General features: G+C 49.3%; 1 protein-coding gene across 1 annotated transcript in view; it reads left to right on the plus strand.

Moving 5' to 3' along the window:
* The first annotated feature begins 3,073 nt into the window (after positions 1-3,073).
* Positions 3,074-14,552, plus strand: part of LOC105534253 (tubulin polyglutamylase TTLL13) — a 15,909-nt gene continuing 4,430 nt past the window's right edge. The window contains exons 1-10 of the mRNA XM_011972940.1: positions 3,074-3,350; positions 4,581-4,848; positions 5,192-5,232; positions 6,790-6,908; positions 9,578-9,708; positions 9,975-10,131; positions 10,817-10,960; positions 11,314-11,399; positions 11,716-11,947; positions 12,420-12,604. Coding sequence (XP_011828330.1) covers positions 3,347-3,350; positions 4,581-4,848; positions 5,192-5,232; positions 6,790-6,908; positions 9,578-9,708; positions 9,975-10,131; positions 10,817-10,960; positions 11,314-11,399; positions 11,716-11,947; positions 12,420-12,604 — 1,367 coding nt within the window. The 5' untranslated portion in view covers positions 3,074-3,346. The remainder of the gene's footprint in view (positions 3,351-4,580; positions 4,849-5,191; positions 5,233-6,789; positions 6,909-9,577; positions 9,709-9,974; positions 10,132-10,816; positions 10,961-11,313; positions 11,400-11,715; positions 11,948-12,419; positions 12,605-14,552) is intronic.

Raw genomic sequence — 14,552 nt, forward strand, 5'->3', positions numbered from 1 at the left:
GTGGCGCGATCTCAGCTCACTGCAACCTGTCCCTCCCAGGTTCAAGCGATTCGGCCTGAGTCGTCTTAATACCCCCATTCAAAAAAGGGGATGGAGACTGACAGTTTGTAATTTGTTCAAAGTCAGACAGCTGGAGTCGGGACTGCAGCACAGACAGGTACCAGAAGATGAGCTGGGACAATGTGTGCTTGTGACCGCCTCTCCAGTCACTGGTTCCCATGGTAGGTAGTGCTGTCCTTAACAGTTTGCCCTTCCTGAGCCCCAGCCATCCCTCTCGGGGTCTTTCCCAAGCACTTTAGAAGCTCCTCTTGATGTAGACACAAAATCTAGAGCTAAGTCGTTGTTCCTCTGTCTGCATCTGAGTCAATGTGGGAAATTTTTTCTTTATCTCATTGCTTTATTCTGCCCTGTTACTCCAGAGATTTCCACACTGGTTCCAGAGGAACCAGTCAGTAGACACTATTCTAAGAGAGTATGTGGGTGTGAAATCCCATTTTCCTTTTAGCTCCCTTAACTGTTATACAGCAAGTAAAAGAAGTCTTGGGTTGGCCGGGCATAGTCACTCACACCTATAATCCTAGCATTTTGGGAAGCCAAGGCAGGAGAATCACTTGAAGTCAGGAGTTCGAGACCAGCCTGGCCAACATGGTGAAACCCCGTCTCTACTAAAAATACAAATATTAGCCAGGCATGGTGGCAGACACCTGTAATCCCAGCTACTTAGGAGGCTGGGGCAGGAGAATCGCTTGAACCTGGAGGCGGAGGTTGCAGTGAGCCAAGCACGAACCATTGCACTCCAGCCTGGGTGACAAGAGTGAGACTGTCTCAAAAAAAAAAAAAAAAAAAAATTGCTGAATGGTGGCAATTCAGGCAAGAAATGATGGTCCAGATCCTAGAACAGTCCCTAGAACACTAAATTGTTTGTTCATGCAATGAGTGTCCTGGAAGTCAAGGGACTGCAGAACATTTCCAGGAGGACCATTTCTTTCTTTCTTTCCTTTTTTTTTTTCTTCTTTTGAGACAGAGTCTTGCTCTGTCATCCAGGCTGGAGTGCAGTGGCACAACCTCAGCTCACTGCAACCTCTGCGTCCCGGGTTCAAGCGATTCTCCTGCCTCGGCTTCCTGAATAGCTGGGACTACAGGCGCGCACCACCACACCCAGCTAATTTTTATATTTTTAGTAGAGACGGGGTTTCACCATATTGGCCAGGCTGGTCTCGAACTCCTGACCTCGTGATCCACCTGCCTCAGCCTCCCAAAGTGCTGGGATTACAGGCATGAGCCACTGCACCTGGCCAGATATTTGTTTTTTTAAATACGAGTTCTCACTCTGTCACCCAAGCTGGAGTGCAGTGGCATAATCATAGCTCACTGCATCCTCTTAACTCCCATGCTCAAGAGATCCTCCCACCTCAGCCTTCCTAGTAGCTGGGACTACAGGGCCAGCCACCCAGCCTGGCTGATGCTATGAAATATTTTGAGGAGATGAGGAAGGGTGGTATCTTTCAAAGTTCAAAGTGATTTTGGAATATAAACAATTTCTTTGGGTTGAATTACATAGAAGTTTATCATTAACCTATGTTCCTGAACTATGAAACATGAATATGTGGGCAAAGAAATAGTTTATCTTGATAGACAATAACAAAAACAAAGTCTATGAATTAGAGAATGTCCATGCCTTTTTAGGCTGGGCGCAGTGGTTCATGCCTGTAATCCCACCACTTTGAGAAGCCAAAGTGGGCAGGTCACTTGAGGCCAGGAGTTCAAGATCAGCCTGGCCAACATGGCAAAACCCCGTCTCTACAAAAAATACAAAAATTAGCCGGGCATGGTGGTGCGCACCTGTAGCCCCAGCTACTTGGGAGGCTGAAGTGGGAGGACTGCTTGAGCCTGGGAGGCTAAGTAAAGTTGCAGTGAGCTGCGATCACACCACTGCACTCCAGCCTGGGCTACAAAGCAAGACTCTGTCTCAAAAAAATAAAATAATAATTTTTTAAAAGTTCATGTATTTTTAAGTGTTCTCTAGATTTAGCCACACAGTATAATTTTAGGGTGACAAGTTGAGCTGAGTTGGGTGGAGGTGGCGAGCAGAAATCAAAGTGGGTGGATGTCAGGAAGAGAAGGTGGCAGTGAAGGAGCACTGTGATAAGGAGGTTTTGTTATTCCTTAATGGAGCTATCTCAGTCCACCAGAGGGAAAGCCTTGAAAGGCACATGGCCTTAGATGGCTGTCACTCTTTTTTTTTTTTTTCTTTTTTTTGAGACGGGAATCTCGCTCTGTCGCCCAGGCTGGAGTGCACTGCAAGCTCCGCCTCCCGGATTTACGCCATTCTCTTGCCTCAGCCTCCTGAGCAGCTGGGACTACAGGCACCCGCCACCTCGCCCGGCTAGTTTTTTGTATTTTTTAGTAGAGACGGGGTTTCACCGTGTTAGCCAGGATGGTCTTGATCTCCTGACCTCGTGATCTGCCCGTCTCGGCCTCCCAAAGTGCTGGGATTACAGGCTTGAGCCACCGCGCCCGGCCGGCTGTCACTCTTGAATGCATAGGCTGTACTAGCTAAACTTAGAGTTATTAAAGAATTGAGCCCGGTGTGGTGACTCGCTCCTGTAGTCACAGCTACTGGGGAGGCTGAGGCAGGAGGATTGCTTGAGCCCAGGAGGTCCAGGCTGCAGTGAGCTATGATGGTGCATTCCACTGCACTCCAGCCTGGGTGACACAGCAAGACCCCATCTCAAAAAAAAAAAAAAAAAAAAAGAAAGAAAAGAAAAAGAAAAAAAAGAATTGAGGGAAGGCAAACAGCTCTTTGTCCTGATCATATGCTTGGCCAAATTCCTTGGCCCGGGGTTTAGGGAAAGATGGGAGTGCGGTGAGAACTGGCTTCGAAGCAGGAGGGCTGCAAGTCCCATGATGCACCGGAGGAATCTGGCCTCGGGGCTGGCCAGCTCCAAAGGGCAAATGCTGTTACCCCCGCCCCGCCCAAGGTGGCCTCTGCCGGCGCCCAAATAGGTGTGGCTGCGGGGAGGCCCCGCCCCCAGAACGCTTCTCCAATGGGAGGTGCCCTCGTGTCCATGGCAACGGCGGTGGCCACAGGCTTGCTTAAGGAAGCGCTGCCCCTGCTGCCGCCGCCACGGCCGCCAGGAGCTAGGAGTGAACCCCTGCGGGGGAGGAGGTTCCCCCTCGCGATCGTGGGGACAGCCAGTCCTGTGAAACGAGGAGGCGGTTCCGGACGCCCAGAAACGCCCAGGGAGAACTGGAGCCGGGGGAAGAGGGGACATGAGCGGCCAGCTGAGTGCAGCCCCAGGCCGCTAGGGGCGGACCGAGCAGTCCCTCAGCTCTCCTCGGAACCATGGGTGGGCAGTCTCCACTGTCACAGCCCAAAGGGTCTTAGCCATCGGGTGCCTGTCCCTAATGTGTACACGTGCAGAAAATGAGTCCTGGGACAGGGAAAGGGCCAGCATAGGGGGCTTTTGGTCTTCAGCTGTATTTTATTTTATCTATTTATTTATTTAAAGACTCTTGCTCTGTCGCCCAGGCTGGAGTGCAGTGGTGTGATTTCGGCTCACTGCAACCTCCACCTGCCAAATTCAAGTGATTCTGTTGCCTCAGCCTCCCAAGTAGCTGGGACTACAGGCAACACACCACCACGCCCAGCTAATTTTTGTATTTTTAGGAGAGAAGGGGTTTCGCCATGTTGATCAGGCTGGTCTCCAACTCCTGACCTCAAGTGATCTACCCGCCTCAGCTTCCCAACGTGCTGGGATTACAGGCATGACCTACTGCACCTGGCCTTCAGCTGTATTGTATTGTATTGTATTGTATTGTATTGTATTGTAATTGTATTGTATTGTATTGTATTGTAATTTTTTGAGATGGGGTCTCGCTCTGTATTGTATTGTATTGTATTGTATTGTATTTTTTGAGATGGGGTCTCTCTCTGTTGCCCAGGCTGGAGTGCAGTGGTGCGATCTCAGCTCACTGCAACCTCTGCTTCCCGGGTTCAAGCTATTCTCCTGCCTCACCCTCCCGAGTAGCTGGGACTACAGGCACGTGCCACCACACCCAGCTAATTTTTTGCATTTTTAGTAGAGACGGGGTTTCACCGTGCTAGCCAGGATGGTCTCCATCTCCTGACCTCGTGATCCACCCACCTCGGCCTACCAAAGTGCTGGGATTACAGGCGTGAGCCACCGCGCGTGGCCGATTCAGCTGTATTTTAAAGGGAAGGTCCCCCCAGCACTCCCAGCCATCCTCCTTCCCAATCAGGTACAAAAGAGCCATGGTCATGGCCCGTACCATCTGTGTCCAACTACTGAAGGCACCCCTGTGCATTGCATGATCCAGTGTGATCCTGGATGATTGGGGCTTGTCATCAGGGAATCCACATCTCACTGGTATCTTCCACTCCCATGCACCTCCACCTACCTGGACACATCCCATTCCTCAGTGAAACTGTTTTGTCCTGAAGGGGCAGCAACATTCCTTTAAAACAGCATGAAGGTCGTTCTGGTGGATTCCTTCAGGCCTTCTAGGGCCTGAGGGAGGTCTGATATACACTTCATTCCCACCTCCCAACCCTTCAGAATCTGAGAGAATGGAGCCGAGTACCTGTAGGACCAGCGAATCAGAGGAAGACTATGTTGAGAAAAAGGAATCTGAGAAATGTGTTAAAGAGGAAGCTACCATCCCCTCTAACTCTTCACAGCAGGCTCTCTTAAAAGCTGACTATAAGGCATTAAAAAATGGGGTTCCCCCACCCATTATAGCCACAAAAATTCCGAAGAAAGTCATAGCCTCAGCTGACACAGGCGACTTAGAAGCTGGGAGGAGGAAGAGAAGGCGGAAACGCAGGTAACTATTCCCTAGATCCCCTCAACTGCCCAGCTCCAGGGAGTCACCCATTGGCCTCCCTTCAACATTTGGGGGAGCTGGGATCTAAGATTTTCCCTTTAGCCTACAAAAGAGGACAGGAAATGCTGGAGCATCATTAACGCTTTGATACAACACAAACAAAATTCAGAACTATTTAGGCTGATTCATTTTGGAATCCCAGCCTGTTTACATCGTCCTGGTCTTTCTTTTAAGCCGCTTCTAGAGAAAAGGAATTGTGTTGTTAATTTGTTGGATGTCTCTTCGTCTGGGTGCCTGTCCTTCCCTCCCACTCTGCCTGATTTATGCTATTCCTCCATTCTAGATCCCTGGCCATCAACCTGACCAACTGCAAGTATGAGAGTGGTAAGCACCCAGCCCGTCGCTCACACTATGGTGCATAACAGGGTGCCTACAGCTGCTGCCCTTCCTCTGGAATAGACCCCCGATCAGGCTTCCAGCCCCTGGGGCCTGGCAGGCTTGCCTATAACCTGTACTGAGCTTCCTAGGTGTCCTCTGCCTCAGACACTGGCAGCTGAGACATTGCTGTTCCAGGCAGTCTCAGTGTTAGGGAGGGTATCTTCACAGTAAACAAGAAAAAAAAAAAAAAAGTCCAAGAGCCACCACTCACCACTGCCCACCCTTCCCAGATTCTATTTATTTATTTTTGAGACAGAGTCTTGCTTTGCAATCCAGGCTGGAGTGCAGTATTGCAATCATAGCTTAATGCAGCTTTGAACTCCTGAGCTCAAAGCCATCTTCCTACCTGAGCTTCCCACTAGCTGGGCCTACAGGCCTGCACCACTATGCTCAGCTAATTCTTTTTATTTATTTATTTATTTATTTATTTATTTATTTATTTATTTATTTTTGAGACCAAGTTTCACTCTTGTTGCCCAGGCTGGAATGCTATGGTGTGATCTCGGCTCACTGCAACCTCCACCTCCCAGGTTCAAGTGATTTTCCTGCCTCAGCCTCCCAAGTAGCTGGGATTACAGGCATGTGCCACTATGCTCAGCTAATTCTTATTTTTACATGTTTTGTAGAGACAGAATCTTGCTATGTTGCCCAGGCTGGTCTTGAACTCCTGGGCTCAAGTGATCCTCCAACTTCAGCTTCTCAAAGACCTGGCATAACAGGCAGGAGCCACCATGCCAGACCCTTCCCAGATTTTACCAGTGATGAGACAAGCTTAAAAGCTTTTTCAAGGAAGATTTGAAGGGACTTCAACAATTAAGAAAAAAAGAAAATCTCCAGCTAGGTCCTTCCCCTAATATTCCCTCTGGCATCTTTATAAGGAGCCACCCAAGTGTGGAGTATGAAGTGCCAGTGTGGCCCCTACCTATAGGCGGCTCTCCAAGCCACAAACATCCCTGATTGAGGGATAAGACTGACAGAAGCAGCCGGGCACGGTGGCCTACTCCTGTAATCCCAACACTTTGGGATACCAAGGCAGGCGAATCTCCAGAGGTCAGGAGTTCAAGACCAGCCTGGCCAACATGGTGAAACCCCATCTCTACTAAAAATACAAAAATTTCCCAGGCGTGTTAGTGGGCTCCTGTAGTCCCAGCTATTGGGGAGGCTGAAGCATGAGAATCGCTTGAACCTGGGAGGAGGTTGCAGTGAGCAGAGACCGCGCCATTGCACTCCAGCCGGGGCAACAAGGGAGAAACTCTGTCTCAAAAAAACAAACAAACAAAACCAGGTTCTAGTTTTCTCTGCTAGGTATTTTGGAAGGGCCCTAACAGCCCCTAAGAACTTGAAATTGCCATGTGGTAACTAAAGTACGGGGCTGAGGCGAGAACTACCTCCCTCTTCAACCTGCCCTCAGGTCAGGTGTATACCTTACCTGACCCAGCTACACAGTTCCAGGGCTAGTTGCTGGTGTCCATGCTGGCACCACTGATCTCCCTGTCTCTGCAGTGCGTCGGGCAGCCCAAACGTGTGGCCTGAAGGAGGTGGGGGAGGATGAAGAGTGGACTCTGTACTGGACAGACTGCTCTGTCTCGCTGGAACGAGTCATGGACATGAAGAGGTTTCAGGTACCCATCTCCTGGCCTGAGAGCCTACAGGGGCTAGGGCCCCAGAATGACTTTTCCCACCTCCTTGCCCAGGCACCCAAGACTGCTACTCTTTGTGGCTGTCCCCTTGTGCAGACAGGAAAGAGCACCCCCAGGGTCTTTTTTTCCAGTGGAAAGATCTCCTCTTGGAGATCTTGGGTTTCTGGAATTACCGGAAGGAAGTGTCTGGTGGGCACATCCTATCTCATTATTTGTGCTTTGCTTGGTGGCATCTGTGTGTAGCTGGCCCTCTCCAGGGTGGGTGAGCTCATCTTAGGGAGAATACTGGGAGGCAGCTTCAGAGCTAACAGCAGAGCCAGCTGAATGATCCAGCCTTCTAAGCAACTTAGCTTAACATTCCACATCCATTAGGAGACTGCAGGGTCCTGCCTGGTGGCAAGAAATTCAGGAATGATCCACTGGGGTCCACGAGAATAGAACTGCCTTGTGATATTTTTATTATCCTCTAATTGGGTGTTTGTGGTGATCAGCAATAAAATAATTTAAAAGGGTCTGCAGGCTTATTCTTTGGGGAAGCCAGGCAGGAAGTTGAGGAAATTAAAACCTGTCCCACGACTAGTCTTGGGAGAGGTGCCCAAGAGAGAAAGCAAGTGCTAAAAGTTCTCAAGAAGCTCCAAAGGAGGTTGGGCGTGGTGGCTCACACCTGTAATCTCACCACTTTGGGAGGCCAAGGCGGGTGGATCACTTCTGGTCAGGAGTTCGCTTGAACCCAGAAGGTGGAGGTTGCAATGAGCAGAGATCATGCCACTACACTCCAGCCTGGGTGAGTGACAGAGTGAGACCCTGTTTTAAAAATAAAAAAACAAGGCCAGGCATGGTGGCTTACGCCTGTAATCCTAACACTTTGGGAGGCCGAGGCAGGCAGATCACGAGGTCAGGAGTTCAAGACCAGCCTGACCAACATGGTAAAACCCCATCTCTACTAAAAATACAAAAATTAGCCAGGCATGGTGGTACACACTTGTAATCCCAGCTACTTAGGAGGCTGAGGCAGGAGGATCGCTTGAACCTGGGAGGAGGATATTGCAGTGAGCCAAAATTGAGTCATTGCACTCCAGCCTGGGCAACAGAGCGAGACTCCATCTCAAAAAAAAAAAAAAGTTCCGCCGGGCGCGGTGGCTCAAGCCTGGAATCCCAGCACTTTGGGAGGCCGAGGCGGGCGGATCACAAGGTCAGGAGATCGAGACCATCCTGGCTAACACGGTGAAACCCCGTCTCTACTAAAAATACAAAAAACTAGCCGGGCGAGGTGGCAGGCGCCTGTAGTCCCAGCTACGTGGGAGGCTGAGGCAGGAGAATGGCGTAAACCCAGGAGGCGGAGCTTGCAGTGAGCCGAGATCGCGCCACTGCACTCCAGCCTGGGGGACAGAGCAAGACTCCGTCTCAAAAAAAAAAAGTTCCAAAGGAGGGGCATTTGTAAAATGAGGATAGCAGGCTGGGTACAATGGCTCATGCCTAAAATCCCTTTGGGAAGCCAAAGCAGGCAGGTTGCTTGAACTCAGGACTTTGAGACCAGCAACAGGCAAAACCCAGTCTCTACCAAAAATACAAAAAGAATAAAAAAATTAGCCAGGCATGGTGATGCATGACTTTAGTCCCAGCTATTTGGGAGTCTGAGGCATGAGGATCTCTTGAACCTGGGAGGCAGAGGCTGCAGTGAGCTGAGATCACACCACTGCATTCCAGCTTGGGCGACAGAGGGAAACCCTGTCTCAGGGAAGGGGGAAAAAAAACAAAACGGGATGAGGATAACAATAATTAGCAGCATTCATTGAGGACTTACTGTACAACAGACCCTGTGTTAAATGCTTTCATATTATTAGCCCATTAAATCCTCAAGAACAGCCCTGAGCAGCAGATATCCCTTGGTTAGGACATGGAGAGTGAGAAATACTAAGTTCATACAGTGAGTGCAGCCAGTGATTGGGAAAGCCAGTGAGAGAGCATTTAGTGTACTCTTTGTGATTGTCCCCCTGTGCAGACAGGAAAGACCACCCCCAGGGTATTCTTTTCCAATGGAAAGATTCTCCTCCTGGGTCTCTGGAATTACCTGAAGGAAGTGTCTGGTGGACACATCCTATTTCATTATTTGTTCTTTGCTTGGTGGCATCCCGGATGCTGCCACCCACCCGGCAGGACAGAGCAGCCAGGTGTTTCTGGCAGGCACCAGGGCAATGCCACACCCTCTGTGGGTGCCATGGCACCACATTCCTTGGGGCTGGTTCTTAGTTTCCTTTTCTCTTTTGTGTCTTTTGGGAAATGCTTTTGTCTCATTGTCTGCTTTATGCTATCATGCATTAGTTATTGTTAGAGGACTAGGCCTGGGGGTCTGAGGGATGTTAGAAGGTGGACTGTGGAAGCCACAGTCTTGGCTAGGTACATCCTTTCTCACTGCCCCTCATTTGCTGAGCTCAGTGTGGATGTGTGTGTTGGGTAGGAGTCACAGAAGGTTTTCTCACCTGCCTTAAGGAATCTTCCTATTTTTGCCCTTGGGGTCCTCGATGCAGTGCTTACCTCCACTGTGACTTCTCCCTTAACCTTCCCAATCCTCCTCCACTGCTTCCTGGGATGCCCAGGTGCTAGGAACTGCCACTTACTCTGGGGGCTCGTACTAACTGGCTGTGTTTCAGAAAATCAACCACTTCCCTGGCATGACAGAAATCTGCCGCAAAGATCTGCTGGCTCGGAACCTCAACCGCATGCACAAACTCTATCCCTCTGAATACAACATCTTCCCCCGCACCTGGTGCCTCCCCGCAGAGTGAGTGGGTCTGGCTTCCCATGCTGAGATACCAGGGGGAGGAAAAGGGTCGTTCTCAGAGTTCCCTCCAGGCTCTGGTCTTGTGACCTAGGAATGTTTCAGAGGGATGGAAGTGGAACGAGAAAGTTTCAGCTTGTCAAAGAAAAGAGGGTCTGAGACTGAGTGTTCCAGGAAGAGCATGGACTAGATAGCAGGAAGAGCTCCATGGGGCCGTGGGAAAGCCATGATACACAGAAACCTTTTGACCAGGCCTTCTCTACACATAGCTACGGGGACTTCCAGTCCTATGGTCGTCAGCGAAAAGCCCGCACGTATATCTGCAAGCCAGACAGTGGCTGTCAGGGACGTGGCATCTTCATTACCCGAAATCCCCGGGAGATCAAGCCAGGAGAGCATATGATCTGCCAGCAATACATCTCCAAGGTGAAAGATGCCTCAGGACCATCAGCCTTCCCCAACACTAAGCACTGGGCTGCCTCGTCTCTCCCAAAAGCCAGGAAGGAAGCTGGTCTTAGGCTTCTACCCTTCCCACTAGCCCCATTTTCCTGGAAGCAGTATCCAGCCATGGTTCAGAACCAGCCTGCCTGGGGTTGAATCTCAGCTTTCCACTTCCCAGATATGTGACCTTGGGCAAGTTTCTTACCCTCTCTGTGCCTCTGTCTCTTTATTGATTGATTGAGACAGAGTCTCGCTGTGTTGCCCAGGCTGGAGTGCTGTGGCACGATCTCGGCTCACTGCAACCTCCACCTCCCAGGTTCAAGCAATTCTCTGCCTCAGCCTCCCGAGTAGCTGGGATTACAGGCACCTACCACCATGCCCAGCTAATTTTTGTATTTTTAGTAGACACGGGGTTTCACCATCTTGGCCAGGCTGGTCTTGAACTCCTCACCCCGTGATCCACCCTCCTCAGCCTCTCAAAGTGTTGGGATTATAGGCATGAGCCACCGCGCCTGGCCTCTCCTCATTTATTAAGTGGGAGTAATAACAGTAACTACTTTACATGGTTATTGTGGAAATTTAATGAGCTATGTATGTGAAGCACTTACAACAGCTCATAGTAGGCACTTCAAACGTGTTATTATTCCCTCATGGGTTTGCGTGCTACCAGCCCTTCCTCATTGATGGCTTCAAGTTTGATATGAGAATCTACGTCCTGATCACATCCTGTGACCCTCTCCGGATCTTCATGTATGAGGAGGGCCTGGCCCGTTTTGCCACCACGCCCTATGTGGAGCCCAGCCATAACAACCTGGTAAGGGGACTGGGAAGCACTCTTCTTTTCCACTACCATGAGTGCTGAGGTTCTCTAGAGAAACATGGTAGAGAGGTTTGTCACTGTCACCAAAGAACAAGGAATGAAGTCAGCAAGAGCTGCAGTATCTAGCTGGGAGGCAAGTGTTTGGTAGGTGGTAAATGAGAAAAGGTCAGCACCTGGAGGAGCCCAGCACACCCTCTGCCCCAGGATCGTCCAGAATAGCAGTCCTCTGGTGGAGAGAGACAGGAGACAAGAGATCCTTGGGAGGGGTGGGGAGTAAGAAGGCAATGAAGGGCTGGAGAGGACGGCCACATGCAGTCTGAGACCACAGGGCCACTCTCTCTCCACAGGACAATGTCTGCATGCACCTGACCAACTATGCTATCAACAAACACAATGAGAATTTTGTCCGGGATGGTGCTGTGGGCAGTAAGAGGTACTCGCTACTCTGTTTTCTCCTGCTTTCTCTGCCGCTTAGCCCCATAGTCCCAGTAGCCCATGAAACCGAGCTGGCTCTTGGGAGGCTAATTGCCCAGGGAAACTCAGCCTTTATAGACCCTGTCCTGTGCCTGCACTTTGGAGCTCTAAGTGCAGCCCCAAACCCCACCCTGGTAACTAGTCCCTGCTCCAAACTGCTAGCAGCCCTTCAAAGCCCAGGCATGCAATTAGGGTTAGTGTGAGGGAGCCTCCTGCCTACAGCCTGGCCCCAGTGGCCTAGAAACTGGCCTTCCTCTGAGCACTGGGCCTCGCAGGAAGCTGTCGACACTCAACATCTGGCTGCAAGAGCACAGCTACAACCCTGGAGAGCTGTGGGGGGACATCGAGGACATCATCATCAAAACCATCATCTCAGCCCATTCTGTTCTACGCCACAACTACCGAACCTGTTTTCCCCAGTATCTGAATGGAGGTACATGTGCCTGTTTTGAGATCCTTGGTTTTGACATCTTGCTGGACCACAAGTTGAAGCCCTGGCTGCTAGAGGTGAGGATTATCTCCTAGGCTTTGCAAAACCAAGGTCCAGAGGCCTCCTTGAATAGGACACCTGGGACAGGGGTATACTCCGGTGGTGGAACACAGAATGGGAGAGGTGAAAGCCCTGGGGTGGGTGGGAATCAGCAGAAGGCATAAGATCTCTACCCTTTTGACCTGCTGAGTCAAATCTTGGTGGTTTTTGGCCTCTACCATAGGAATGCAGGTTTGGGATCCCCAGTGCCCTAATGTAAGTTTTTAGGGACACACTATCTAGAGAGGCAGGCCAGCTGATTTGCTCTCACTGGTCTGTGAATTGGAGATCTCTAAGGCAGAGTTTTGTGGCTTTGGAAGCCAGAGCATCCAGCCTTCCTGGCTGAGGCCATGGGAGAGGAATATCTCAGACCCTCTAGTTATGCCTGCAAGAGGCCACCACCTGCTCAGGTGGTCAGGGAAAGGGGTGTATAATGACTCTTCCTGGCAGGTAAACCATTCTCCAAGCTTTACCACTGACTCACGCCTTGATCAAGAGGTAAAGGATGCACTTCTCTGTGATGCTATAACCCTTGTCAACCTCCGGGGCTGTGACAAAAGGAAGGTGATGGAGGAGGATAAGCGGCGAATCAAGGAACGGCTTTTCCAGTGCTACCAACAGCCACGAGAATCGAGGTGTGCTAGGTGTCTGGCATGTGTTTAGTTCTTCATTATTCCTGAGACTAAAAGTCCTCCTTTAGATGGAGAATGTGGCCTGGGGCTGATTTGCTATCAAAAACAACTTTTTGCATAGATAATATGTTCATATTTGCATTAAAAAAATCACAGGGCCAGGCTTGGTGGCTCATATCTGAAATCTCAGCATTTTGGGAGGCCGAGGCAGGAGGATTGCTTGAGCCCTGGAGTTCAAGACCAGACTGGGCAACATGTGAGACTCTGTACCTAAAACACAAAAAAGAAACAAAATAATAATAATTTAAAAATAAAAAAATTAGCTGGGCATGGTGGCGTGCCTGTATTCCCAGCTACTCAGGAGTCTGAGGTGGGAGAATTACTTGAGCCCAGGAGGTCAAGACTGCAGTGAGCCGTGTTTGCACCACTGCACTCCAGCCTGGGTGACACAGTGAGACCTGGTCTCAAAAAAAAAAAAAAAAAAAAAAAAAATTCATGTATCATAGATATGTTCAAAATTTTAAAAATACAGGGGATAGTCTTTCTCCACCCCTTCTCCTCCAGGTACTCAGTTTTACTCTCTGGAGCCAATCAACATTCCTACTATCATGTGTATATAGTAAGCATTTAATGTATATGTATTTATACAAAATATTTTTCTCCCTGCCTACCCAGACAGAGGCATAACTTTCACACTGTCTGCACCCCGGTTAGCAATGTATTTTAGAACCATTCTCATGTTAGCACATAAGGAGCTTTCTGTGGTTTGATTGGCTGGTTTGTTTTTCTAACAAAGCTCCTAGAAACCAGTTCCTGAGAAACTTTGTAACAAAGAAACACAGAAAACAGTTTAGTCATTCAATAATAGAGAATCATTTACATCTGTGTTGGTTACCCATTGTTGTTTTCTTTGTAAAATGAGTTACAAACATGGTAACCGGTTACCAATACTAAAATTGTAATTTGTTAATGATACATACAAATGAATTTGAGTATATGTATGTTACCACTATGATCACATTGCTGTTCCCACTTGCATTCCAATATGCAGGGGGCAGTGTGTGTTTGACTCCCCATGAGAGCCACAGGGCCTGGGACACCGTAAGCACTCAGATGTCTGCGTGATGAATGGGAGTGAAGTAGAACTGTAAATATACTGGCTATTCCCACAAGACTGGACTGTGTACCTGAGGGTCATGAAATGTGTCTTTCAATAAGGAAAAATGGTTGAACAGTACTGGACTAAATAAACAAAATACAATCGTACACTGGAGTACTAGGCAGGCATTTAAAAATATTATTGTGGCCAGGTGTGGTGGCTCATGCCTGTAATCCCAGCACTTTGGGAAGCCGAGGCGGGTGGATCACTTGAACTCACGAGTTTGAGACCAGCCTGGGCAACATGCAAAACCCTGTCTCTACAAAACATACAAAAATTAGCCAGACATGGTGGTGCACGCCTGTGGTCCCAGCTGCTCAGGAGGCTGAGATGAGAGGATGGCTTGAGCCTGGGAGGCCGAGGTTATAGTGAACTGAGACTGCATCACTGCACTCCAGCCTGGGCGACAGAGTGAGACCTTGTTTCAAAAAATTAAATTAAAAAATAAAATAAAAATATTGTTGTATTATTTCATTTTCATTTAAAGCAAGCAAGCAAGCGGTCAGGCGCAGTGACTCACGCCTGTAATCTCAGCCCTTTGGGAGGCCAAGGCAGGCAAATCAGGAGGTCAAGAGATCGAGACCATCCTGGCCAAAGAGATGGTGAAACCCCATCTCTACTAAAAATACAAAAATTAGCTGGGCGTGGTGGTGTATGCCTGTAGTACCAGCTACTCGGGAGGCTGAGGCAGAAGAATTGCTTGAACCCAGGAAGCGGAGGTTGCAGTGAGCTGAGACTGTGCCACTGCACTCCAGCCTGGACAACAGAGCAAGACTCTGTCTCAAAAAAAAA

This window comes from Mandrillus leucophaeus, unplaced genomic scaffold (genome assembly GCF_000951045.1).
Source record: "Mandrillus leucophaeus isolate KB7577 unplaced genomic scaffold, Mleu.le_1.0 Scaffold1320, whole genome shotgun sequence".
In the NCBI taxonomy this organism is placed as follows: domain Eukaryota; kingdom Metazoa; phylum Chordata; class Mammalia; order Primates; family Cercopithecidae; genus Mandrillus; species Mandrillus leucophaeus.